The following is a 24427-nucleotide window of genomic DNA, read 5'->3' on the forward strand; positions in this document are numbered from 1 at the left end:
CCTGGGCTTTGAACTGCAGTTTGTTTTTTCTTTTACTTCAAACCTGAATCTCTCTTGAGCATGTTATAATTTGTATAGTGAGCAGCTGACATGCTGCCTTGTCTACCAGGAGCAAGAGGGTTTGCTTGCAACTCAGTCACAAGTGGCTACATTTTCAGTATTTTAATGGAGGGGTGTATATTTAAGCCATTGTACCCAGTGTCCCTCAAATACAGCTTATTACCCATGTTTCTGCATGAACTATCTTCTATTATGACTAGGACTGTTTGTTGGTAAGGAAATGTTAATAAATATATTCAGGTTTCTGTGCAAACATCTTTCTCTTAGAGAGTACTTCTTTGGCAAAAGTGAAACTGACATTCATTTATATCTAGTATTGCCTGCCTGCCTGCCTTCACACAGTACCACAGAGCATTTCCTTTGGCAGGCACATTACTATACCAATATCTTTTATCAATTCAATGTAGCCAACTTCATGCTGTAGCGCTGCAGTTGTCCAGCAAAGTATAATATTTCATGGTGGTGCAGGGCAGGAAGTGGAAAAAAAACTGCATGCATGCAGCTATGCTGGGAGGTGTACTCATCACAAGTATTTCTAATGTACCAATGATCATAGTTTCATACAGAGTAATATATGATGGGCTTAGAACTACAGTTAGAGCAAGCTACTGCCTGCTTTGGTAGGGCTTGCTTGCTGCGTTTTGTTGTAATTTGTTGGAAAAGCAAAGGCTTTTAAAATCCGTTTTACTGTCCTCTGAAGAATGGCCGGATTTGGGGATGTTTTATCTGTGCTTGTAGGCTTTCCATACTTGAGCTTTGGGGACTGTACAGGGACAGTACCATGCCGAGTATACTTGGCTCTTTAGTTGCTAGAATCTTTGAGCAAAGAACTGAATAAATTTGTTGCATGTGGCATGAAAAAGATGGGGAGAGGCCAGAACATCAGGGGAGAAAATGTGATTAGCAACTACATGGACTGCTGCAGGAAAGGAAAAGCAAAAAAAGGAAAAAGAAAACTTAATCTTTAAGAGAATAGGAGATTGACTTCCAGGCCACAATAAGCCTAATCCCTCCCTTGAACCTTTTAATTGCTGAATTCTGAATTGCTGGTGGCATCCTGTCGCTTTTCTGTTCTCTCAGATTGCTTTATATAAGGCAACAGGCTGTGGGGGTGCTAAATTAGAAAGTAAGTCCAGAGGGCAAAGAGGGGACCTGCTTACTTATGGGGCTTTGGGCTCTGTACTGGAGTTCTACAGTATTTACTAAATAGATGCATGTGTATACACAGCCACTGGACGCATGTGCGGTTGAGGGAATTCTCTTTTGCTTCAGGATATGTACAGCATCCCCTTGTTTTGAGGGACCTGATAGCATTGTACCCTGTGTTCTTAAAGGAAAATTGTTTCAAATATCTTCACCTACTGGGCTACAGTGAAGCAGCCAGAGAGCACAGTCCTTTCAATGAGGTCTTTCATTTTGTAGTGAGCATATGCAAACCAGCTATGTGTAAGATTATCCTTGGGATAATTCTAGCGAGTTTTTCGGGAGCATTTGTTGATGTAGTCTCCAGCTGCAATGTATATGAATGCGGTAATTCAGGAGCAAAGCAGTATGTCATTTCATGGGGCATTATGCATTCCTCGCAGCCTGTCAATCTGATATTGAATAGGTCAGGTGGTAGACAAGCAGATTTTTTACCAGTCCACATCATTGTTTCTATAGGACAGTAATTCTCAACCAGGGTATGCCAGATCCTTTGAGGAGTGCCCCTAGGTGTGAGGAGGTGTGAAGAGATAAGTAGATAATCAGTCTCAAGCTTTCCCCTGCCTGGATGATTCTTTACCCTGCTGCCCTGTCTCTCTGCAGGGAGGTAAGCATTGTAATATATAAACTAAGTTTTGAAATAGAGTGCCATTCAACTCACAAAAGTTATTGAGGGATGCCTTGAATCCAAAAATGTTGAGAACCACCGATATAGGTTTTAACCCTGCAAGGTGCTGAGTACCTTCAGTGCAGTTAATGGGAGATAATGAAACTACTTGAGTCCTAGGGTAGGTGTTGTTTTGTTTTTGTCTGTAAAGGAAGTTCAGCTGAGAGAGAAATTCCAGAAAGCAGTGTTGTACTGCTTCAGGAAGTCTTATCAAAGGTGCACAAAATTAGGTTAGGATCTCCCAATTGAGTTGAATTCAACTTGAGGGAAAAGAAAACCTTAAGTGTACATCCATCCTTCCTTTGGTATCTTTATCAGATTCATCATAAACATGAACTCTTTACCTTCTTATTTTACCTTAGTTAGTACCTCCACATACCAAATGTGTAGTGTAAGTTCTGCTGACCCCGACGCAATTACAGATTTTGAGCATGTGTACCCCAGCATGCAAATGGTACCCTCTTTGCTTTGCTGCAGAGATTCTTGTCCTAGAAATGGTGCTAGAAATTGGAGCACTTGCCCATTCACTAGCAGGTTAGCCAGAACCCTTGTTCAACAAGCCCGGAGTGCGTCATTGGTACTGGATATCAGGAATGTGAGTGTTTTTGAAAAATCTGTACATGTGAATTCAACTAAAATCTGAGAGTTAGTATTTGAATTGAACAACAGCTAAACCGCTTTGAACTCCAGGCTCCCTCCCTCCCCTTCCTAAACTCAGTTGCTTGTACTTTTGGTCTTGTCAACTTCTGGAGAGCCTCCTGACCACAACATTCCCCTGGAGACCACCACACTGGCTTTGCTCATTTCGCATGCTTTTTTTTGGCCGTGTGTGTGTGGGCATGTGAAGCAGCTTGCCCTTAATGGCAGCTCCCTCAGTAACTTCAGCCCACAACGTAGCATGCTCCATGTTATTGGCATTCTCTAGCTACATGTTTTGACCAAGATTTCATGTGTCAGAAGAATGCCTGTTAAGAAGGAGCACAAACCAGGGTTATAGTCAGTGAAAAGGGAGGGAGAGGAAGAAAGACAGCCCAAGCTGGGTCTGTAGTGTGAATTTGGAAATGAGAGTTAGGGATGTGGATGTGGTAATCCAAACAATGGGTGTCTTGCACAATCATTCTGTGGTTGAGTTGGATAGCATTGAGCAAAGCCACACTTTCATTTTGTATCTTTTTCCCGCACACAGCAGATACACATGCAGATAGCTGCGTGCTAGGATAAAAGGCTGTTTTTTCTCTTAGAAAAACTCAGGAAAAGGAGAGGGAGAGAGAGTACATGTGCACTTGTCCCACCCTTCTTAGCTTCCTTTTCCTTTGCAGTTCTTGCTCTGTGTGTAGCTGTCATCTAACTTTAATAGAGCATCCAACATGAGGCTGAGTTGAGGCCTATACTGTTTACCAGTCTTAGGCACAAATTACGATTATCTGGATGTATGCATGCAATGAGTAAATACAGATGCCAGCCTCTTACTGTGAAGAATATTTCTTTGACACATTCATTTGCACTAAATCATTAAATATAATGCTAATATAATAGTGAGGCTATGAATTAGTAATGTAAGAGTGCAGCTTTTTTTTTTTTTTAAGCATCAGTTCTGAATCAGTTCCAGATTGGAGGTAACAACTGGCATCTCATCTGATTTAGAATAAATTAGGGGGTTCAGTCCATTCTAGTTTACTGGTTGCCATGGATACTGAAATTTACCACTTCTGGTACTTTTTTCAAAATCTGTTTTTGTGGGTGGGTGGGTGTTGTGTGTCTGTTGTGTTTTTTGTTATTGTTTTCATTTAAAACATTTGAGTGCAATGGATCTGAGCAGGTCTGCTGATTTTGTTTTAGACTATATGAGCCCCAGTCAGCCCTTGCTTGGGTAATCTGTATTAAATAGACTTCTTACACTTTTTAGTTAGCTCATGATCTTTCTCTTTTTCTGACTGTAGGATTATGAAGCTTTCTTTGAGGCAAGAGAGAATAATGCGGTGTATGCTTTTTTAGGCTTGACTGCACCACCAGGTTCAAAGGTGAGTATGTTGGGTAGGTGAATTGTATTTCAGACCAGCATATACAACTTTTATGTACCAAGTAATGTCTGTCACTGTGTGTTTTTTCACAGGTATGTATTTCTGTGGATCAGGAATACATTTTCCCTTCAATGACTTCTGCTTTCAGACTTTGATGGTATATACTGTCATATGTCCATTTATCTGGTGGATTTTGCATTCCCCAAAAGGCTTGTTCCAATTTAGTGCATTAATCTATAACTGCAGTAGTTGATACTATCTTGGTATTTTCACTGTAGGATCAATCCTACTGCTATTTACATTATTAGAAAGTCTTCCGCCAATATCAATAGCAGGCTGATCAGGTCCTTTAGTGGTATTGGTTTCCTCGTGGCCTTGGCTATTGTTTTGTTTAGCACCTAAGGCAGCATCCAGATGTGCGTGGACGTTTGATTCCCTGGGGACAGCTAGTGGCAGTGCACCTTGTGCTGCTGGCAGTTGTCCAGGGGGAAAGCCTGTGTCACACGTGTACTGACAGGTGCTTACTCCAGGTGCAGTAGGGGTGGCTGGGGCCAGATGCCATACCGTGGGTCCTGGGGGCTTCCCGGAGCTGCAATAACAGAGATTCTGCTGCACGGAGCCTGGCCAGCAGTGGAGCGTGGCTCTGGCTGGCCAGCCTCCAGCTTCAAGTGGTGTGTGGTGCCACCGTGTGTGCTGCTCTGTTTTTGTTTGGTTTTTTTTTCCCCCCCCAAGTTTTTTTGACCCCTGGATATCAAAAAACCCCTCTGTGCTGCTCTGAAAACTGTGTTCTAATGCCTTTCACTGGAAAGCCTGGTGAAAAGACACTAAAATAAATAGAAATGGATTACATTTGAAAATTAAACAATTCTGTTGACAAATATTTTTTTTAATGCGTCTTGCCAGTGGGTTTTGCAAGAGACTTGTCACGGATAAAGTCAATATCATTAAAAAGATTTTTTTTTCCCTCTGTATGAAGCTGTGCATTCTTTTTAACAGTTATACACTTGATTGCTGTAAGACGGATGCACCAAAGTGGAATTCTGCCTTTTGATAGAACAGGACAGGAATGTTTTATGCATTTCACTTGAGGGTCTTAGGAGCCCTGAGTCACCTCCAGTCTTCTCATTCCCGTGGGTAAACATGCCACCTTAAACTTTGTAAGGAAACCTGAAATGCTCTATTTTGCACATATTACTCAAGGGCCTGAGTTAAAAGTAGTTCATGATCAATTCTTATTAAGAGTTGCAAGTTGGACTAACTCAAGCCTGAGGACCAGATTCTTGCCCTGGGCTAACTGAATTGATATTAATGGAGGTACACCAGTGATAAATAAGGCCTGTTTTTTTCTTTGGTACTTTCCTTCCTAAACCTAACCTAACTCCAGTTTCAAAGCAACAAAACATACTTGGATGCAGTTGTGGGGAAAAATGGTTCCCCTTGTCAGTATAGCTGTTTGTTACTGTAGTATACTACAAGGAAAAGATCACTTAAAGAGAAACAGACTTTTAGTTTTTAACCCTTACGCTGCCTTTTAAGGTTCAAGGGAGTGTTGATTACAAGTCTAATCTCTCTGACTTGCCAAAAGTTTTGCTGTTAGCCTGACTTGGCAATTGGGCTATCATTAAATGTTAGCAAATCAAACTGACTGTTGGCTTGAAGGCAAAGCTTATTTCAAAACATCTTGGGTTTGAGCACATTGCAGGTAGAGAATTGCTCCTTGCAGCTTGGCTGTATTTTCTGACAGCTATCTGTGTAATTAATTCCTGTGAACAGAATTCAGTAAAATGGAAGGAGATGGATATTGGCCCAAGTTGCACGTTGCCGGCAGTCCTTGGACTTAGGACAGAATTGGTTCCTAAAAACTGCGTCTTAAGTTGAAATGTAACTTGGAACCGATTTTCCCCCACCCCAATAAGAAACAGTGTTATAAATGGGGATTGGTTACTGAACCAAGGCCCGATACCTTATTTTCACCAAAAATAACCCAGAATTTTGTACTCTATCAATTATAGATGAGTAATATAACTACATTAATGTATTTACATTGTAAATAGCAATCATATTGATTTGGAAAGACTTCTTTGAGGTGACTTTGCTGGACTTTTTGAAGGGCTCTTGGTTGGACTTTTTGAAAGGTTCTTGGCTGGAGTCCTCTCAGGAGTCTTCGCTGCAGGTATTTCTGGAATCTTGTTTACTTTCTTAAAGGCAGCGTCCAAGGCGACACAGCAGACTTGTTCGCTGACATGGCATGGTGTCAGATCAAGCATTGTAAAGTCTAAACTGAAGTCATAACGTTGAAAGAGGGTGTCAATTTATAAACATTGTAAGTGCGAAACGTTGTAACTCCAAACGTTGTAAGTTGAGGACTGCCTGTATATGCTGAGGAGATGCACATTGACAGCACACTGTAAGGTTTTATGAGGTGTCTGGAAAATGTGTGGTGGACTAGAAGTTGGAGCCAAACTCCAGAAATGATAGTGGAAATACAAACAGGTATTTATTGAGCATCAGTGATTTGTTTAGTGCTCTCTACAGGAACCAGAAATAAGTCAAACAAAACCCACTTGATAAATACTGTAATTAACCAGACTTCCAGGGGTTCAAGTCTCTTAAATATACAGAGTGGTGAGTTAAAGCTTACAGCTAGACATAAATAACTGACAGTATGCTCAATGACTGTCCTAATGGGAATGTTCTAAGGAAGGATTTGAAAGGAAAGAATATCATACCTCCTTAGCATCTTGCAGAATTGGATTTAGAAATAAGGAATTGATAAAGTCTGTAGGAGAAATGGATCAGTATGTTTACTATGGAGGGAGCTTTGGGATACTTTTCTTTCCTTTTTTCCCAAGAGGGCTGCTGTGAAGTAGCTTGCCCTCCCTTATAAAACCCTGTTTTTGGTACTTTTTACCCTCTGAGAAGAGAGGCTAGATTTCATTCCTGTAGCCTGTTTGGCTATGGGGACTTGATTGGAAGGGGCGAGAATCTCACTTTGCTCTGCACTGCAGTACAAGTAACCCTGCCCTATAGAAAACATGGCCCATCATTTTCCTTCTTTGCTTCATTGCCCATCTTTACTAGTGTCACACCTTCCTCTCTGCTTTCTTCATAAAAATATCTTTTTGTGTGAGTGCACTGCTTGAGTAACTCATGTCACTGGATAATTGATGTGTACCTTTTTGCCTGTAACATGTGGCCATTGTAGCAGAATGCACTCCCTCAATTTTTTGTAGACCTGAGTCAGTGGTTGGAGCTATGGTATTCCCACACTCTACGACTTGGAAGCTGCAAGATGAGATGGTCTTTTTGCCATTTGTCTGAGTGACCCACCAAATACAAATTAATGGAGATGTGTGGAGTGCTCCTCCTTCCTCCTCGGGTAGAGGTCATTCACTTTGGCCCATCTCTTTATCTGAGAAATGGTTTTTTGGCTTACTAGAAATCCCATGTTTTCAGACTATCCACTTACTTATTTTGTGAATTTGTAAACTAGTTACAACTGTTCAGAAATGGGATGGTTTAGATAAAGGAGCCTTGAGCAGAGGTTTGGACTAGACCCTCCAAGATCTCTCCCAACTGCTATTGCATATGATAGTCTGGACTTGTCTAATAGAAACAGTTCTTTTGACATCAAAATGGGGCCAGATTTCACAGTCACACAGCACACTAAATGCTGGGCTTTTTTAGAAGAGTGCATAATAGTTAACCAGCCTCTTCTCACTATCTTTAACATTAATTTTAGAAGATGGGTAAAATTTCTCCAAAAATCTGTTGGTATTTTTTTTTTTTTCCCCCACAGTGAAATTGCTTTAATTTTTTTCTACAGGTTTTCCTAAGCATCTTGGCTGACCATTGTACCTCAGAAAGCCTTTGTAATCTTTTTAGATTGTTATTAAAACACTGTTTTAATAGTTTTGTAACCTGACATGAATTATACAAACCCCCCCCCCCCCAAAATGTAGTTGCATACCATTTTTTTATTTTATACTTGCATGGTCAGACCTCACCTGTTTGACCATGGTCTGCAAAGCACCATAGCTAGCTAGTCAAGAGACTATGAATACTTGTAACTTCTATTTCAGTTTAGTAGAAATTGAGGATACCTGGAACTTTACAAGATTGGACCTGTAGTAATTTAGGGCAATTTAAGTCATTGGAAGATCTTTGTTTGACTTAAAAGCTTAGTGCTGCTAATTTTTTGGCCATGTATTACTAGGATTTTTTATTGCAGTACAGATATCCACACCTAGTATGTAGTTATATAAAATGTACCTATTTAATTTTCTGGGAACATCTTTAGTAGGGGTAGGCAACCCCTGGTATGTGTGCCATGCTCATTTTGCTTGGCACGCGTGCATTAGGGAAGGGCTGGAGCTGCACTGCCACAAGGATCAGGTCCCTCACAGCTTCCTCACCATCTGCCCCGGCATGCCAATTTCTTACAAATCAAGGTTCAGAGTGGATTTTGGGGGGGGGGGGGTTTGGCACTCTGCCCAAAAATGTTGTTGACCCCTGATTTAATAGTAGGCGTATGTACTGGACAGAAGCCCCTGAACTAGGCCCTCTTCAATCCTTCCAACTGTTTTTACCTGCATCCATTATATAAAAAAGTATGGGTTGTAACCTCTGATAAAATACTAACATTTAATTCTTATTTTATTGTTTCAGGAAGCTGAAGCACTGGCAAAGCAGCAAGCATGAACATCAACTGCCTTAAATGTTCTGTAAAGGGAATTTTCACGGCTTTTTATAAAATAGTAAAATTGTTTCTGCTTCAAGAAAAATGGATATAATTTCTAATATTTTGATTGATGCTTGCGGCATCCACGATATTGACATAAATTTTGAATACAAGAAAAATGTGAAAATTTGGGTAAAGAGCATGGAATACGCTATTACAAAGTTGGAGGTATAACAAAATGAAGCAATTGGTTTAAAGTGGTTTGAAAATCAGGTCTTGGCAATGGTGTCCATTTTGTGCAAATTTAAGGGGAAAACCTGATTTTAATATGAAAATAGGGATACAATTATACCCAGTGATCCAACTATTTAAAAACAGGGAAAAGGAACACCAAACATAATCTTATCTGATAACTCTAGTGCCTGAATTGCCTCAAAAATGTTACTGAACAATATATGAATACAGTAATTTTTCAATGTCTTTTTAAACTGTGGTTGAAAATTTAAATTGTAGATGTGTAGTATAGTAACCTTCCTAAGCTCTTAGATGTATTTTCTTTTTGTAGGATGGATATTTTAAATTGTATTGTGGCACACTGTACAGATCTAAAAAATGTTGCCATGTACTTCATTTAAGTGACCAATGTGGGCCCTTTCCACAAAATAAAGATTGGAGCAATGAATAGCATTTTGACTAGCAAGTTCACCAATAAGTTGCCTAATCCATGACTTGATTACATGTTTCTGTGCAAGATTTAGTGCACCTCAGTGAAATATCCTCTAATTCCTAGGAAGTGTTGCAAAGAAGCCAAAAGGGCCAGAAATGGCACTTTCTTATATGTTGTAAGAGTTGAAGCCTTTAATGTAATACTCCTCAAAAGTACCATTTCACAAAGCTTATAGCTCTAGACATTTGGGTGCACATTCAAATGATCACCAGGTGTAATACAGTAATTCTTCACACAAGAACAAAAAAGTAAGTGTTTGGGTAGTAAGGACTGTTGTAATTGAAGAAGGCTTTATCTTTCAAAATGTAAAAGTGGATTTTGTATTGCCATGACATTGCCACTCTGTTGTTGGAATTTGAATCCTATTAAAGAACAGCATCATGTATTGATGAACTCACTGTGTGCAACATTTAACCTGTTCCATGCCTCTGGCATACCTCAGATAATCAGCCAAGAGACATTCACATACCCAGTATTTTTGTGGTCATACTCTGCAGAATCACAAAACCCTATTTAAGAACGTAAACTTCACATCCACCTGTCTGCACTTATACTTTCCAAATGCATCAGTAGTAGTTGAAAGTGGTACCACAGACCTTACATTGGTTGGAAAAGTATTCTAAGGCTATGCTAGATAAATTACCGAGCATAGCCCAAGTAGAGACATTCAGGCTAGGTACACGAATTACAAACTGGTATAAGTGATTGGAAAAGGGTCTAAATCTGTACCAGGACAGAAGCTTAGTGCATGTAGACTGGTTTAAAAATGGTGGAACCTGGTTTAACTTCTGTCCTAGATCCCCTCCTGACTCAGGTTGAATTCCCTTGGCATCCCAGGATGCCTTGTGGCCTGCTAACCCTCACCCCCTCCCTTGCAGGATGAGCTGGCAGGCAGCCTCTGCTTGCACTCATCTGCTCTGGCTGAGCTGGGCCAGCCCTGCCCCCAGGCTGTCACGGAGCTGAGGCAGCAAAGTCACTACGCCCCCAGTCCTATGTCCTGCCTGCACTTGTCAGCTGGGGGGGAAGGAGGGCAGGAGAGTGAAGGCTGTGGAGTTGGGGCATAAGGAAGGGGAGCAGGGGAAGGATTCAGTTCCCTCGCACCACTCAGAGGCATCAACTTTTGTGGGGAAGGGGCTATGCATCCTAGCTAGCTGGTCAGACCAGCCAGGCAAGGACAGCAATGGGAGAAAGCCCTGTCCATGCAGTTTCCTGCAGCTGTTCTGGCTGGGTGTTGGTGGGGGCGGAGTGGGGCCATGCTGCAGGAACCTCTGCTTTCTCTCTCTTTCCCCCTGCTGCCTGGATTCTGTGCTGGCTCTCTCTTCCCTGAGGCTGACAGCAAGGTGTTGGGGGCATGTGCTGGGCAGCCAATCAGAGATGGCCCCTGTTCAGCTATGGTTGGCTGCCCTTGGCAATGTCCAGCAGGCTGGGAGGTATGTGGGAGCACCCCCTACCTTCTGGCCTTGGCCAATGCAGGCAAATACCTGCTTTCCCCATTTGAAGGGTAGATGCGAGTTTTGTTCACTCCCAATCCAACCTACACATTTTAGAGAAACCCACGTAGATTGAATTGATTCTGCTTGTGGGCTTTTTTAATGTCTATACTTAGGCTCAGAAGGATTACAGTTCTCCCAGTAGAAACTAAATGTCAGTGTGCGGACATTTGGGCTTTTTCTCTTGGAGCAAAAATGGCTGATCTGGGAGAAAAATAACCTGGGAACAACCAGGTCTAAATTGCTCTCAGGACAGTTTGTTGCAGGAGTCTGGATGTCTGTACTTTCCCTAACAGCCTCTCTCTCTCTCTCTCTCTCTCTCTGTCTCTGTCTCTGTCTCTGTCTCTGTCTCTGTCTCTGTCTCTGTCTCTGTCTCTGTCTCTGTCTCTGTCTCTGTCTCTGTCTCTGTCTCTGTCTCTGTCTCTGTCTCTGTCTCTGTCTCTGTCTCTGTCTCTGTCTCTGTCTCTGTCTCTCTCTCTGTCTCTCTCTCTCTCACACACGCTTAATAAAAATACAGAAACAGGTGGCATAGATCAACAAAACCTTGTAGAATTATATGCAGATGATAATTTGAACCATCTCACTGTCATCCAGTTACTTAAAATGATGCAGTAAAATGCAGTGTTTCTGGAGAGTGTATACTTTTAAGATCCAAAATTCATAACAAGATAAGAGCAAAGATTTAACTTTCAAATTATAGTCTAAAACAGAGTAACTGTTTTCTTGTTGCCAACACATTTGCTTAGTACTCTGTTACCCCGCTACAAATAGTGATTTCATCAATACTTAAAACACTGAAAGAGAAATGCTGTTCATTTCACTTTTGAGAGAATAGTTCTCCCACAGAACTCCATGGCAGTATTTCCATGAATTTCACTGTGGCAAGATCAAGCCTGAAATGGAGTTAAGTGACCTAGCAAGTAAAAATAGCGTTTAGTTCATGTTCTGTTTCTTCTAATTTGGGAGCCTAGGAATACACATTTTGTAGCTCATGCTTACAAATGCTTTTGTCCTAGCTTTTGTGTTGCAACAACATATACAAAAATAGTTGCCTAATGATGAGGATTAATATCTATCATATTGTGCTTTCTTTTTAGCGGGAGATATGACAAATGATCTGGCATATATATATTGTACACACACATATGTATGTATTTTAAATCTAGTGTTTGCCTTTTAATAATCAAGCATGACTTATAGTCTTTCTAAACTAAGACAGTCTTTTGTTATTGGCAGTGTCTTCTCTGTGCCTAAGCCCAGTAGACTGGTTTTGAGGAACCGAATATTGCAGGGAGTTTTGTGAAGAAAGCAGAATTCGACACAAGTCACTATACTACTGCCTTGCCCTTATCCTGTGCAAGGAAAGTATGGTGTGACTTCTCTGAATTGCGTGCATTTATCTTAAAGAAGTTGTAATTGACTGACTGCCAAATTGCATCACTGAGCTGATGGAACACGTTTGAAACAAGGTCATCCCTATTTCTGATCTTCAAGGAAGTGGCTAAGTTTAAGAACGTTACAGCAGTTCCCCCTTTCTGTCCCCCAGCTCTGCCATATGGTAACACTCAAACTGTATTGGCATTCCTAAGGAAACAGCCCTAAGACAGGGACTGAATTATATCATGTGTCAGGGGGACAAGGCATGAACGCAAACTGAAAAACCTTCTAAGCGGGTCTGTTCTTGTTGTGAGGAATACTTAAAACTTGAATTAATGTATTCAAATTTCTTGCATGCATCAGGAAGTAAATATATACCGTGTTCTCTGTTCAGCCATTTTGTGGTTCATATAATGATTTTAGATTAAACCTGGGTACTGCAGTGTAAGAAGACTTCATTTTTTTTCTTTTCCCCTCTTTTTGTCCTATGTAAAGGCAAGGCAATGAGACCTCAAACTGCTGCTTACTAACCACTGGTATATCATTCCAAAAAATTGTTTCAGAATGCTTTTCCATGATGTTAGTTTGACTCTTTGGTTGGCTATTTTCAGTAGTTGGGGGTAGAGGGGAAAAATCTATTCCTTCTGTCTTGCAAAACAGATGTGGAGTCTTTTCGACCAAAAAAGGCTGTGTGGTTTTTGTTGTTGGGTTTTTTTTTTGTTTTTTTTTTTAATTGTAATATCTGTAACATCCACAAAACATGGCACAAGCATTTTTGTCTGTTCAAACTGCTTTGCAAAATCCCTTTTCTGTTGAAATTAAAATATATTTGTCTCGGGATATAACTATGAGGAAAATGGGGATTGACTCTGCTTCCTCACCCACATCCCTACTTCCTACTCAAACCCAAATGTCTAGCTGGTGTTGATTTAAAAAAAAAAAAAAAAAAAAAAAAAAAAAAAAAAAAATCAGCTTCAGCACCTCTTATAATAAAGTCTGCTTAGGACAACCTCACCTACTTTGCCAGTATGGGTAATGCATTTGATTGACCCTGTCCACAGCAGAGCAGCGTCTTTAATACTGGCTGCAAGTGGGGGATATGTTTTGCCACGCATTCATTTAAAATAAAGTTCATTTTTGTAAGGTAGGGATTGCTACAGTGATGCTAAGTTGTTGGAACAGAAATTACTAACATTAATCTGCTGGAAGTTTTATATTTTATATAAGATGTTTTAAAATAAAATGTCCACGGTAGGACCTGGAAACAATACATTAAGGGCCTGGTCTTGCCATCTTTATTTGTTATCCCTTATTGGGCCTTTTTTAAAGCTAATAAGGGATAACAAGGTTTAATGGCCATAAACTCCAGGAAGGCTGATTTTAGGTGGTGCAAGCACCTACTCTGGACTCCTTCAAAAAACAGCTGGATTTACTTCTTGCTGGGGTCACTTGATCCCAGCTGACTTCCTGCTTATGGCAGGAGGACTAGACCCAATGATCTCATGAGGTCTCTTCCAGCCCCAAATGTCTATGAAATCTGAAAATCTATGAAGAATAACCCTTGCTTATAAAGCACTGCTACAAAAGTGAGGTTGCAGGATTGGGTCCTAATTAACTATATTTGTGTCTCATGATCTGGTATAACAGATGATAGTCCTTAGAAGACCTACAAGCTTTCCAAACTGAGTTATTACACCAGCTAGCAACCTTTCTACTTGAAGAATAAAGAGCACGAAGGTGAATTCCCAGTCCTAAGTTGGACTGTATTGGGACTCACCAGAATTTCAGATTACATTTAAGTGCTCTGAAATAAAGCTATGTTTTGTTAACCTTATTAATGAATGGTTCATGAATGAGAAGAGGGAATATTTACTTGCCTGGTTATAGGATGATTTTTTCCTTATGTCTAAATGGGATAAAGCACAACTGGGAACAGTTAGCACGTCTTTTAAATTTTTGTTCAATTAGCTTTTTTTTATCTTCCACTCTTGCTTTTGCTATGATTTGGTGTTTTTTCTAAAGTGGTCCATAAGGTCCATTATGGGGAAAGTAACTTTTAATGGAGTTTGTCCTGACAAGAAAACATGTTTGCCTTTTCCTAATATGTTTCACATGTGTAATACAGAATCATTTTAATGTTTTATTGACTGTTTTAAAAAGTAGTCTTAAAGGCAAAGAATATTGTTATTCAGTAATGCAAAGCTCTTAAATAAACAAATTCCAAAAATCTGTAATAATTGCATGCTTGCATTTAATGTTTACTTGCTGTTGCAGGTTACAGTGGTGCACACTGTAATAATAAACTTTTTCTACTGATACACAAGGAATGTTACTTATTTTTCTTTTCATATTTTTAAACTTTTACTTTTTGTTACTTGAAGCATCTTAGTCTCATTAAATATTCATGCATTCTTGAGTAATGTACTTGGAAATGGACCATAATATTGAAGTATAACATACAGTAAACATTAGGTGTGTTGCAAATTCACGACATGTTTAGTACAGAGTTCTTGCTAGAAATTAAGGGTTAGAGAAGCTTGGGGTCATGTCTGCAGCTCCCAATTTGGGCAACCAGAAGTAAAATCAACCATATGCTAAGGACTTTTGTGTATGGCCAAGACTTGAGTTAAGAAGGCGTGTTCTCAATTAACTTAGGAAAGAAAACTAGTTTATAGTTTTATTATGAGTTAGCAATATGTATTAAAGTCTATGGGGCAATGCAGTTTAACTTTTCTTGATAACTTCTGAAAACTGTAGCCTTACCTTATCTTCAATATAATTTAACCTGAGGAATACAAATTGCTTTCCAATAAACTGGGGAGAAGCTGGGGGCAGGGTGTTATGGGCAGGGAAGGGGGTTGTATTTTATTGTGTAAAAGTCTTAACATCGAGATAAGACACTTGCTGGAAAAGCTGTCTGCAAAGATTCAGTACCAAGACTATTGAACTTCAGGGTCCACCAGTTCTGTGTTGTAGGTGTAAAGGCAGACATGAGAAGAAACCTGTCCCTTGTGCTCGTGTATCCTACTCAAATAATAAACTTTAAAATACTTGCCCTCAGAGAGAAGATTCTGTAAGGCTAGCATGAGGGTAATATTACTATCTCCAAGCTTCTTCCGGGTGCCTGCAGTGGTCACCAGTGTTGGTCCTGTGCTGGGGGAAAGGATCATTGCACTTTTTCAAGGAGTGACAGTATCTGCAATGAATGTAGTACTGTCCCATATAGGGACCCCTATCACTTTATAATGTTACTTCTCAAAAAGTCATTGAAAAAATGTATTTGATTTTTTTTTTTCTTCTATCCCTTATGGCTTTTCTTAATTATGTGCTTAATTTCACTATGGGCTATTTTTCTCACTTAGCTGAGGCGTTATGTGATTTGCCATCCCTAACTTAGAGAGGGAATACATACGTGTGGCAACAATTTAAGGAAACCCTATGCTGATGTTTAAAATTCATATTTTTAGGAGCTGAGTTCATTCACGTAAAAGTGACTTGTAAATGGAGGATCTGGTCCTCCCCCAAAAAGCCTGCCTTGAACATTTATTAAAATATGGAGCTCTATGCACCCCATTGAGAACAGTAAGTTTCCAAGAAAAGTAGCTCCTAGGACAGTAATGCACCCGTTACGATAATTCTGTTGGGGGCAGGGGAGGATTTCTGTATAAAGCCTATATGGATGGCTAGGAAAGTTCTATCTGAAGAAAAATCCACTTCTTAAAAATTAATGGGTACTTAAAATACTAATTACTTGCTTTTAAGTAAGTGTCTTGGGAAATAAAGCTGTTTAGACAGTACGCTGATCATTCTTGGTGGCCTAGTGTTGTTAAGATTAAAAGATTAACAAAGATCTAAAGATGACAAGTAGGAATTATTTTATTTGAGGGGTTTTTTGAAAAATATGGAAAACATTGTAAACTGACTTTCGGAATGAAAGATGTACAATGTGCTAAAGGCCTCTAGCTTTCTTGTGTCTACTCTATCATAAAGGACTTGCACCAGCTATACTGTAATACTAAAAATTAAATAAAAAAAAATCATTGGATTTACCCTGAATAATTAATGAAACCAGAAAGGAATAAATATATTAGTAAATTTGGCATTTGAAGCAACTCGGTTCCAGAACCAGCTGTCAGATAGCAATTTCCTCTCTAACAGTCTTGTCTATTGATGTCATCTTTAAGAACTTAGAAACTTCTTCATTTTCAGTTGCTTCATATAACATCTCAAAGTCCTAAAAAAAAATATATATAAATACATTATTAGCAATCTCAAATCCCAATTATGGCTTCACTATCTATGAAACCTGAGATTTGGTGGACCCTGAATTTCACCTGCACTGTGTGAGTGTATGAAAAACTGTGTTTTGTTTGGTTTAGTATCTCAAGACCATCAGTTACTAAGCACTTCAGACCAAACATGTCAGTTGTACAGTGCCAGTGAACAGGCTGGGAGTTTTGCACATCTAAAAGACAGCAGAATAGTCCCCATTGCTAAATAGTTTCATGAGTGGAAAGGTAAACAGACTGGAACCAGAGCTGCAACCATCTTTAGTAAGAACTAAAGTACAGAGCAGGGGTGTCATAAGTTTCCATGCCCCAAAGCACACTTCATGACCTCTAATGGAGTGAGCTTCAGCTCACAGAAGTTTGCCATGCATAGAATCATGCCTGCAGTGGCAGCTCTTGGTGAAACAGTTAGCCCCAGTAGGCAGAGGAGGCATGCACAATATAAACTAACTACAGGAGCCGATCCAGAGATAAAATATATGCCTCACCTATGTTTTAGCTTGTTCATGTCCAAGATGGATGTATATGATGTATAATTACACATTTGTGTGTAATAACATGTCATGGTCAAGGAGAGAAATGTAAATACAAGATTAGCCATCTCAAATCCCAATTTTGTTTTTATTAGCTATGAAACCTGAGATTGGGTAGACCCAGAATTTATTTTGCCTTATATGTTCCCACCCAAAACACTTGCAGCTACAGCCATCTGCTGAACCATTTTTGGCCTTGTGCAAAGTACATTCATTCTCTGACATCCCAATAATGAAAATAATATGGTATCCCTAAAAAAGGCTACAATCTGTATGCCTGATCATACCTTGTCATATAGCTTACTGGTAACAAATGGATGACTGGAATTTTCGTAAGAAGCCTTAGGTGGTTTCCAAAAAAGGGTGACAATCTTGCCTTCAGAGTTGGGATGTCAGAGGATGCTCAAGTCAAAAAGGGTTTAATGGAGGGCTGAGCATGGAAGTGTGTTTGCTGGGCAAGAGAAATAAAACTCCACCTGATCTCGGGTTTCCTAGCTAATGAAAGCAAAAGTGGGATTAGAGATGGTCAACAGTGTACTTGAGTTTCTTCTGGGACCTTGAGAGGTTGTACCATGTATGTGTTTAGATTCAGCTATTATATGTGCAACATTTCATCCTGGATGTGAACAAGCAGAGGCGTTTCTCTCCTGTGTTCAGCCCATGGGGTGCGCCCAGGAGCAGAGCCCAGGCGGCCCCGGCGTCTTACTCCGCAGTAGTCCTCGCCGTTGCAGATCTGCGGCGGGACGGCGTCGGGGTCTCCCGCCTTGTCACGCATCTCCTGGAGCAGGCGCTCGCTGACCGACACGTCGATGAGCTCGTACTTCAGCCTGTTCCCGTCCAGGATGCGCAGCACCTCGGCCTGGCGCTGCTTCACCTGCGGGGGGGCCCGTGAGCCGGGTCCGCGGGACCCACTGCGCGTGCGCGCCCCCGCCACCTCTCGCCCCCACTCCCGGCCCTACGCAGCCTTTAGCGGAACCACCGCGGGGGGCGGGGCGGGGCCGGGTCCGTGGCACAGCGCGTGAGAGGCTGGCGACGGGGGCGCCCCGCTCACCTCCCGGGAGCCGCTGACGCTGGTGTAATAGACCCGGATGGTGCCCATGGCGCGCGCGCAGCTCCCCTGGCGGTTGCTACGGCGACCAACTGTAACCTGGCGGGGGAAGCGGATTGGACGGGGAGGGCTGTCAATCAGTGCCAGCCCCGCCCCCCCGCCTGGAAACCCAGCCCGGCCTCCCTGCGCCTTGACTAGGGGCTGCTATTTGTGGAGCCGCAGGCGAGGCCAGGGCTGGGCGGGCTGCTGCCCCCGCGCTCCTGGGCCTCCTCATGCAGCCCGGGCCGTGCTAGGGCAGGACCAGGACCAGCGCTGCCTGACTGAGCCCCGCAGCCCGCTCCTGAAAGCTGCCAGGGGTGGAGGGTCCATGGCTGCCAGGCAGCCTGCCCACCCTCAGAGCCCCAAAGTGTCCCCTGATCTCCAGCCTGCCTTGCCCCTGTTGTAGCTTCAGCCCCTTACTCCTAGTTCTGCCCCCTACAGCCACAGAGAAGAGCCCACCTCCATCTTCCCTTCAAGCACTGGTGATGTGTAGGGGGTGCACGCGGGTGCACTGTGCACCCGCACTTGCTGCGCATGATGGTGCATCACCTGCAAAAAGGCACCCTCCCCCACCATCAACACGGCCAGTGGCATCTGAAGGGGGACCACAATTGCTGGTGGCGTCTGCAGGTGGTCATTGGCAGGTGGTCGTTGACTGCCGGTCAGCGCTCCACCACTGACAGCACTGCAGCTGCCTGCAGGAGCTCACCTGTTGGCGCTGCCATGCTCCTACCACCAACAGCATCGCTGCCGCTGCCTGCAGGAGCTCACTGGGGCCCCCTAGCCTCTGGGGACACATGGTGTTCATGCCTGTAAGTACCCTCTCAGGTATTTGAAGACTGTTATCAAGACTTCAGCCCTGTGGCTCTCCCAGTGCCAAGCAAACCTGCCGGTACAACACCTGGTTTTGCTCAGCAGGAGTGGGGGCTGCTTGGCCTGGTTTTAGAGTTCACCAGCCTGCTCCTGGTACATGCCGCTGGCAGCGTTCACAGTCTGCGTGGAGATCTGTGATACCTGTGTGTTATCAGCCTTGTGATTCAGGAGGCCCTGTTTCCATGTTGTGGTTTTTTACACACCCATGTACAAGGGAATGTTGTGTGAATCAAGACGACCTCTCAGGCTGCTTTTTCCAACTGCCCTGCAGACTTCAGGACAAAACCGCTGTTGGCTTCACTTTGTTGGCTGCTGTTGCTTTGGGCAGCTTGTTTGACCTCTCTGTGCCTCCTGTTCTGTATCTCCCACAGATTCACAGAAGTTTAGGGCTGAAAGGGACCTTGTGAGATCATGGAGTCTGCCCCCCCTAGCTCTGGGCAGGAAAGACTGCTGGGGTCAAATAACCCCAGCAAGGTGTGCATCTCAGATAGAGTAATATTGTCTATCTTAGAATCATAGAAAATGAGGGTTGGAAGGGACCTCAGGAGGTCACTTAGTTCAACCCCCTGCTCAAAGCAGGACCATCGCCAATTAGATCATCCCAGACAAGGCTTTGTCTAGCTGGGTCTTAAAAATCTCCAAGAATGGAGAGTCCACAACCTCTCTGGGTAGCCTGTTCCAGTGTTTACTACCCTCCTAGTAAGAAAGTTCATCCTAATATTTCACCTAAACTTCCCTTGCTGCAACTTGAGACCATTGCTCCTTGTTCTGCCATCTGCCAACGCTGAGAAGAGTCTAGCTGAGGGATCCACAAGTATCAGGGGATTTTGGATGAGTTGTCATGGGCTGGATCAGCACCCCTCCCCTCCCTCTGCAACAAGTCACCAGAACAAGTCACCTATGTGGGATGGGGCTGTGGGTAGGTGGGGAATGGTGTTTGGGACTGAGACAGGTGACCAAGGCCAGGATCATGGGGTAGGGTCATGGTTGCAATGGGAGCAATCCAACTGGAAGCTGTGTGTGCTAGTCAGGCCTGTGGGTGCAAACTGGAGCATGGCATGGGCTGCCCCGGGCTGGGCTCGGCCTTGTGCAGAGCATCGTGGGGGCAGCTGTAGGCTGGATTGAATCAACTGGAGGGCATCTCCCTGCGTGCCAGATCTAATCAGTAGGTGGGCTATATCCGGCCCACAGGCCATATTTTGCCCAACCCTGGTCTAGCTCCATCCTCTTTGAAACCACTGTTTTGGTAGTTGAAGGCTGTTATTAAATCCCCTCTCAGTCATCTTTTCTCCAAACTAAATAAACCTAGCTCCCTCAGCCTCCCCTCAGATGTCCTGTCCCCCAGCCCCCTAACACTTTTTGTTGCCCTCCACTGGCTTCTCTCAAATTTATCTACATCCTTTCTGTAGTGGGGGCTGGACACAGTAATCCAGATGTGGCCTCACCATTGCCAAACAGAGGGGAAGAATCACTTCCCTTGATCTACTGACAATGCTCCTACTGATGCAGCCCAATATGCTATTAACCTTGACAACAAATACACGCTGTTGGCTCATATTCAGCGTATTGTCCATTGTAACCCTCAGGTCCTTTCCTGCAGAGCTGCTGCTTAGCCAGTTTGTCCCCAGCCTGTACCGGTGCATGGGATTGTCCCATCCTAAGTGCAGGACCTTGCACTTTTCCTTATTGAATCTCTAACCTGTTCTTTTGCCACTGTCAGCTCCTCAGCTCCTCCCCAAACTGTGCTGCCAGATGCCGTAGTCTGGGAGCTGACCTTGCCTGTGAAGACTGAGGTGAAAAAGTCATTGAGTACTTCAGCCTTTTCCTCATCACCTGTCACTAGGTTGCCTCCCCCATTCACACTTTTCCTGATCTTCCTCTTGTCACTGACATACTTGTAGAAACCTTTCTTGTTACTCTTCACGTCCCTTGCTAATTGCAACTCCAACTGCGCTTTGGCCTTCCTGATTGATCCCTGCATGCCCAAGCAATGCCCTTATTCTCCCCCCTAGTCATTTTTCCAAGTTTCCACTTCTTGTAAGCTTCCTTTTGTGTTTTAGCTCACTGAAAATTTCCCTGCTAAGCCAAGTCTGCCATACTTTGCGCAGCAGGATTTTTTTCTTCCTGCACCCTCAGTAAGGTTTCTTTCAAGTACAGCCAGCTCTCCTTAGCCTGGCCTCCCAAGGGATCCTGCCCATCAATTCCCTGAGTGAATCTTGCAGGAGCATCAGGAAGTTTGAGTTGCCAACAGTTATAAAAACATTCTGGGATACCAAATGGCAGAGTACTCTTCAAATGCAAAAAGTTTAAATCCAAATTATTTTTTTCTATACATTTCTGATTTGCTAAAATGTAGAAATAATTGGAACAAATACACGCTGCAACCAGATCCTAAACTGTAATGAATGGTTGTAGAGATTGAAGCATCATAGCCAGAAGGTGGCGCACATGAAACATGATTCTGTATCACAAAATTATTGAAAATCATTAAAAAAAACCAGGGGTATCCTGTAGTCATGTGCTTATACTGCACCCAAACAGAGAGGGGTTTATTTGTATTAAACTGCTTTTATTTCATATTATTACTATTCTTGTGGTAGTAAAAAATGCTATGCTTTTAAAGCAAAACTTCATAAGGTAATGGGGAGGGATACAGAGGTGTATAGTCGAAACAGCAGCCCTTGAAGGGATTGTGCTTCAGGTTCCAGGAGCACAGAGCGGTGTCATCAAACTGGCCTGCAGCCAGATGCCAGACAGGCCTTCTGGAGAACTTAGAAATTGGAAAGGAACAGATCAAACACTCACTAAAGGATCATGTTGTTTATTGGGTTACAGACAAAGCAGAGTCACATAAACAAAACTTATATCTGCTTCTTCCTCAAATCTAGCAGCAAGTAGTAATGGGCAAATACAAGAGTACTTGAATTCTGCTCTGCCTGCTTGATTTGAGGTATCCTGACCTTAGCTCTGCTCAGTTACAGTCTATTTTCATGCAAACAACTTTTCCAGGTTAAGGACCTATGAAATAGGTTTCTGTCAGTATGGGCAAAATCCAGAAAGGGATCTAGCACTGCAAAATTGAATGCACTAGCACCTGCCTTTTAAACATCTTGTTCTCAGAGTAAAGAATGAACGTATGCGGGGAGGCAGGTGCTTCAGAACTTCTAGCGCTCTGAGAAAGTGCTCTGGCAAATGAAAGATCTAGGATCCTTCCTCTTGACATTTGTGGCTTTCCTCATCCCACCTGGAGACTTGGTACAACAGTGGGGTCCCTGGCTGATGTCAGCTCCTGGGTGAGGACTGCAAATTGCTCATATTATCTTTATGGAGCAGTTCAATAAGAGCTGAACACATGTTACTTACTGCAATCTAGGGATATTCCTCATGCAAAAACTTGTAATACTGATATGATAAAAGCTCACTTAGCATATATTTTACTGCTTCAATGCACAGTTGTTAACATTTTAAGTGTATTTAGCACATGGTAAGTGTCACTTCATGGGCAGCTAGTGCCTCCCAAGTCTTGGGGGGGCATGGGTCCTGCAGTGGCCAATTGCCAAACCAGCAGTGAAACCGGAAGTGCACTTCTGGTTTTGCAGCTGGCCCTTCCATGGGGTGCATGGCCAATCTCAGGGGGTGCACGTGCACCCGCATGCACCCCCTCCGTGTCACCAGTGTGTTACTTGCAACACGGCCCTAAGGCTTAGTCAGAAGCCATCTAGAATAAGCTATGGGATGTATTTAGGAATCAGGTGTGCCTTAAATTCAGTCTCTTTTGGGAATTTAGGTGTTTTACTGAGGCTGCTGGATTGTCCTTCTGCCTGTCTAGGATCCACAGCCTAATCCTCCCTTCTGAAGGTAAGTGCCTACAACCTTCCTTTCACAAAGGCAGCGAGGATCATTCTTTTTCTCTGTTTAAAACATAAGGTAGGGAGACTAGGAAGAGGTCATGCCCCCCTCCCTTGGTGGTTAATGTACCCAAGATGTGGCAAATCTGGTATTAGTTTCCTCCTTGGCCACAGAGGACCATTTTCATCAACATGGAGAGTGCCCTTAGCACCAGGCTACAGGCAGTCCCAGGGAACAGAGGCACTTTTTGCCCCTCTTTGTGAAGTTGTTCCACTGTGCAGAAAAGAATTGAATGTTTTTTGGAACAGAGAAAGAGAGCAAGCGAGAGAGCTCCAGCTAGCAGGAGGGAACGTGGCTGTAGATGCAAGTATTGAACTGCTAAGAAGTTTCGAGATTGACCTTCAGGTTCAGAAGTTGAAGTGCTGTAAAGTCTGAGGTTAGGTGGCAATTGAGCAATGGTTTTCAGGATTACAATTTTGCACTTTGGCATCTAAATTCTTCCTCAGTCCCATTTTAGGTGTCTGCAAATCCCTCTTTACATATAGCACCATATAACTTGAATGTGGTGATTTTTGGAGCCTCAGTTACCTTAATTTTAGTATTTGAATGCTTTATCATATTTGTGTTCAATATTCACTTAGCACAGTCTAATAACCTACTTCACTTTGCTCAAAGGGAAAATGGAATGCATTTTTTTTGTAAGGCTCTTGTTAGGTATTTATGATTTCATCTGAATCAGTGTTTCCACATAAATATGCTACTTACATGGTAGTTTTTATTATTTTATAGCAGGTCCAAGTGTGCTAATTACTTTTATCATATACACAAAAGACATAGCCACTCCAAAGAGGGCATACAATCAGGTGACATAAAGGCTAGTGTCTAATAAGAGATTAGACTGCTTAAATAGGGGGACGGTATCAAATTTAGATCAGACCTTTGTTCATAGTTAAGTCATCTCATTAACAGTACTTTACAGTTTACAGCCTGTTAGAGGATGTGTTGTAATAATTGTTAGTAGTTATTCTCTATGATATGTCATCTTTATATTTCAATTGTCCATTTTGCGTACATCAGTTGAATCTTCTTGTTTAATTGCTATCTATTAAAGGGTTTTAATCAGTGCTTGTAAGAGATTCAGATTCTGACCATTTCATCAAAAAGAAGGCAACGTTATACAGAAATTAACAGAAAACTCCTCTTGCTATGTGTGTGTGTTTACTTGACTAGGAAGAATCAGTACTTGAATGATTTTTATGTTTTAACAGATTGCCCTCCCACTTAGCAATTCACATGACCTGTCAGTCACTGACTGACTGGTTTGAAAACCAAAACTACATTTGTCTTCTGCAGTTCACGTGTTATACACTGTATACATTGTTCTATACTGTGTTTGGTAGGAATAATAGTCTCGTTATTAACTTTGTTTGCATTTACCTGATGAACAAATTTTACCATATGAACTTGTTTCAACAACTTAAAAAATCATATATGTAACTTTGAAAAACAACATTTTAAATGTAATGCAGCATAGATCTTTTCTAGTATACCATTTCCCCCCAATACTACA

At 42.2% G+C, this 24427-nt stretch overlaps 2 protein-coding genes across 2 annotated transcripts in view; one reads left to right on the forward strand and one right to left on the reverse strand.

The window, feature by feature from the left end:
- Positions 1 to 12974, forward strand: part of SH3BGRL (SH3 domain binding glutamate rich protein like) — a 52164-nt gene extending 39190 nt beyond the window's left edge. Inside the window, exons 3-4 of the mRNA XM_090060043.1 lie at positions 3871 to 3951; positions 8620 to 12974. Of these exons, the coding sequence (XP_089916169.1) occupies positions 3871 to 3951; positions 8620 to 8652 (114 nt within the window). The 3' untranslated portion in view covers positions 8653 to 12974. The remainder of the gene's footprint in view (positions 1 to 3870; positions 3952 to 8619) is intronic.
- Positions 12975 to 13169: 195 nt separating this feature from the next.
- LOC149858231 (SH3 domain-binding glutamic acid-rich-like protein 3) lies at positions 13170 to 18147 on the reverse strand. The gene is made up of 3 exons (XM_090060385.1): positions 18100 to 18147; positions 17755 to 18003; positions 13170 to 16460 (listed from the first exon to the last, which is right to left on the reverse strand). Exons 1-3 carry the CDS (start codon positions 18145 to 18147, stop codon positions 16359 to 16361), a joined length of 399 nt encoding a protein of 132 aa, XP_089916511.1. The 3' UTR covers positions 13170 to 16358.
- Positions 18148 to 24427: the final 6280 nt, after the last annotated feature.

The sequence above is a fragment of the Crocodylus siamensis genome, chromosome 8, assembly GCF_052110815.1.
Source record: "Crocodylus siamensis isolate JL-2025a chromosome 8, ASM5211081v1, whole genome shotgun sequence".
Classification (NCBI taxonomy): Eukaryota; Metazoa; Chordata; order Crocodylia; family Crocodylidae; genus Crocodylus; species Crocodylus siamensis.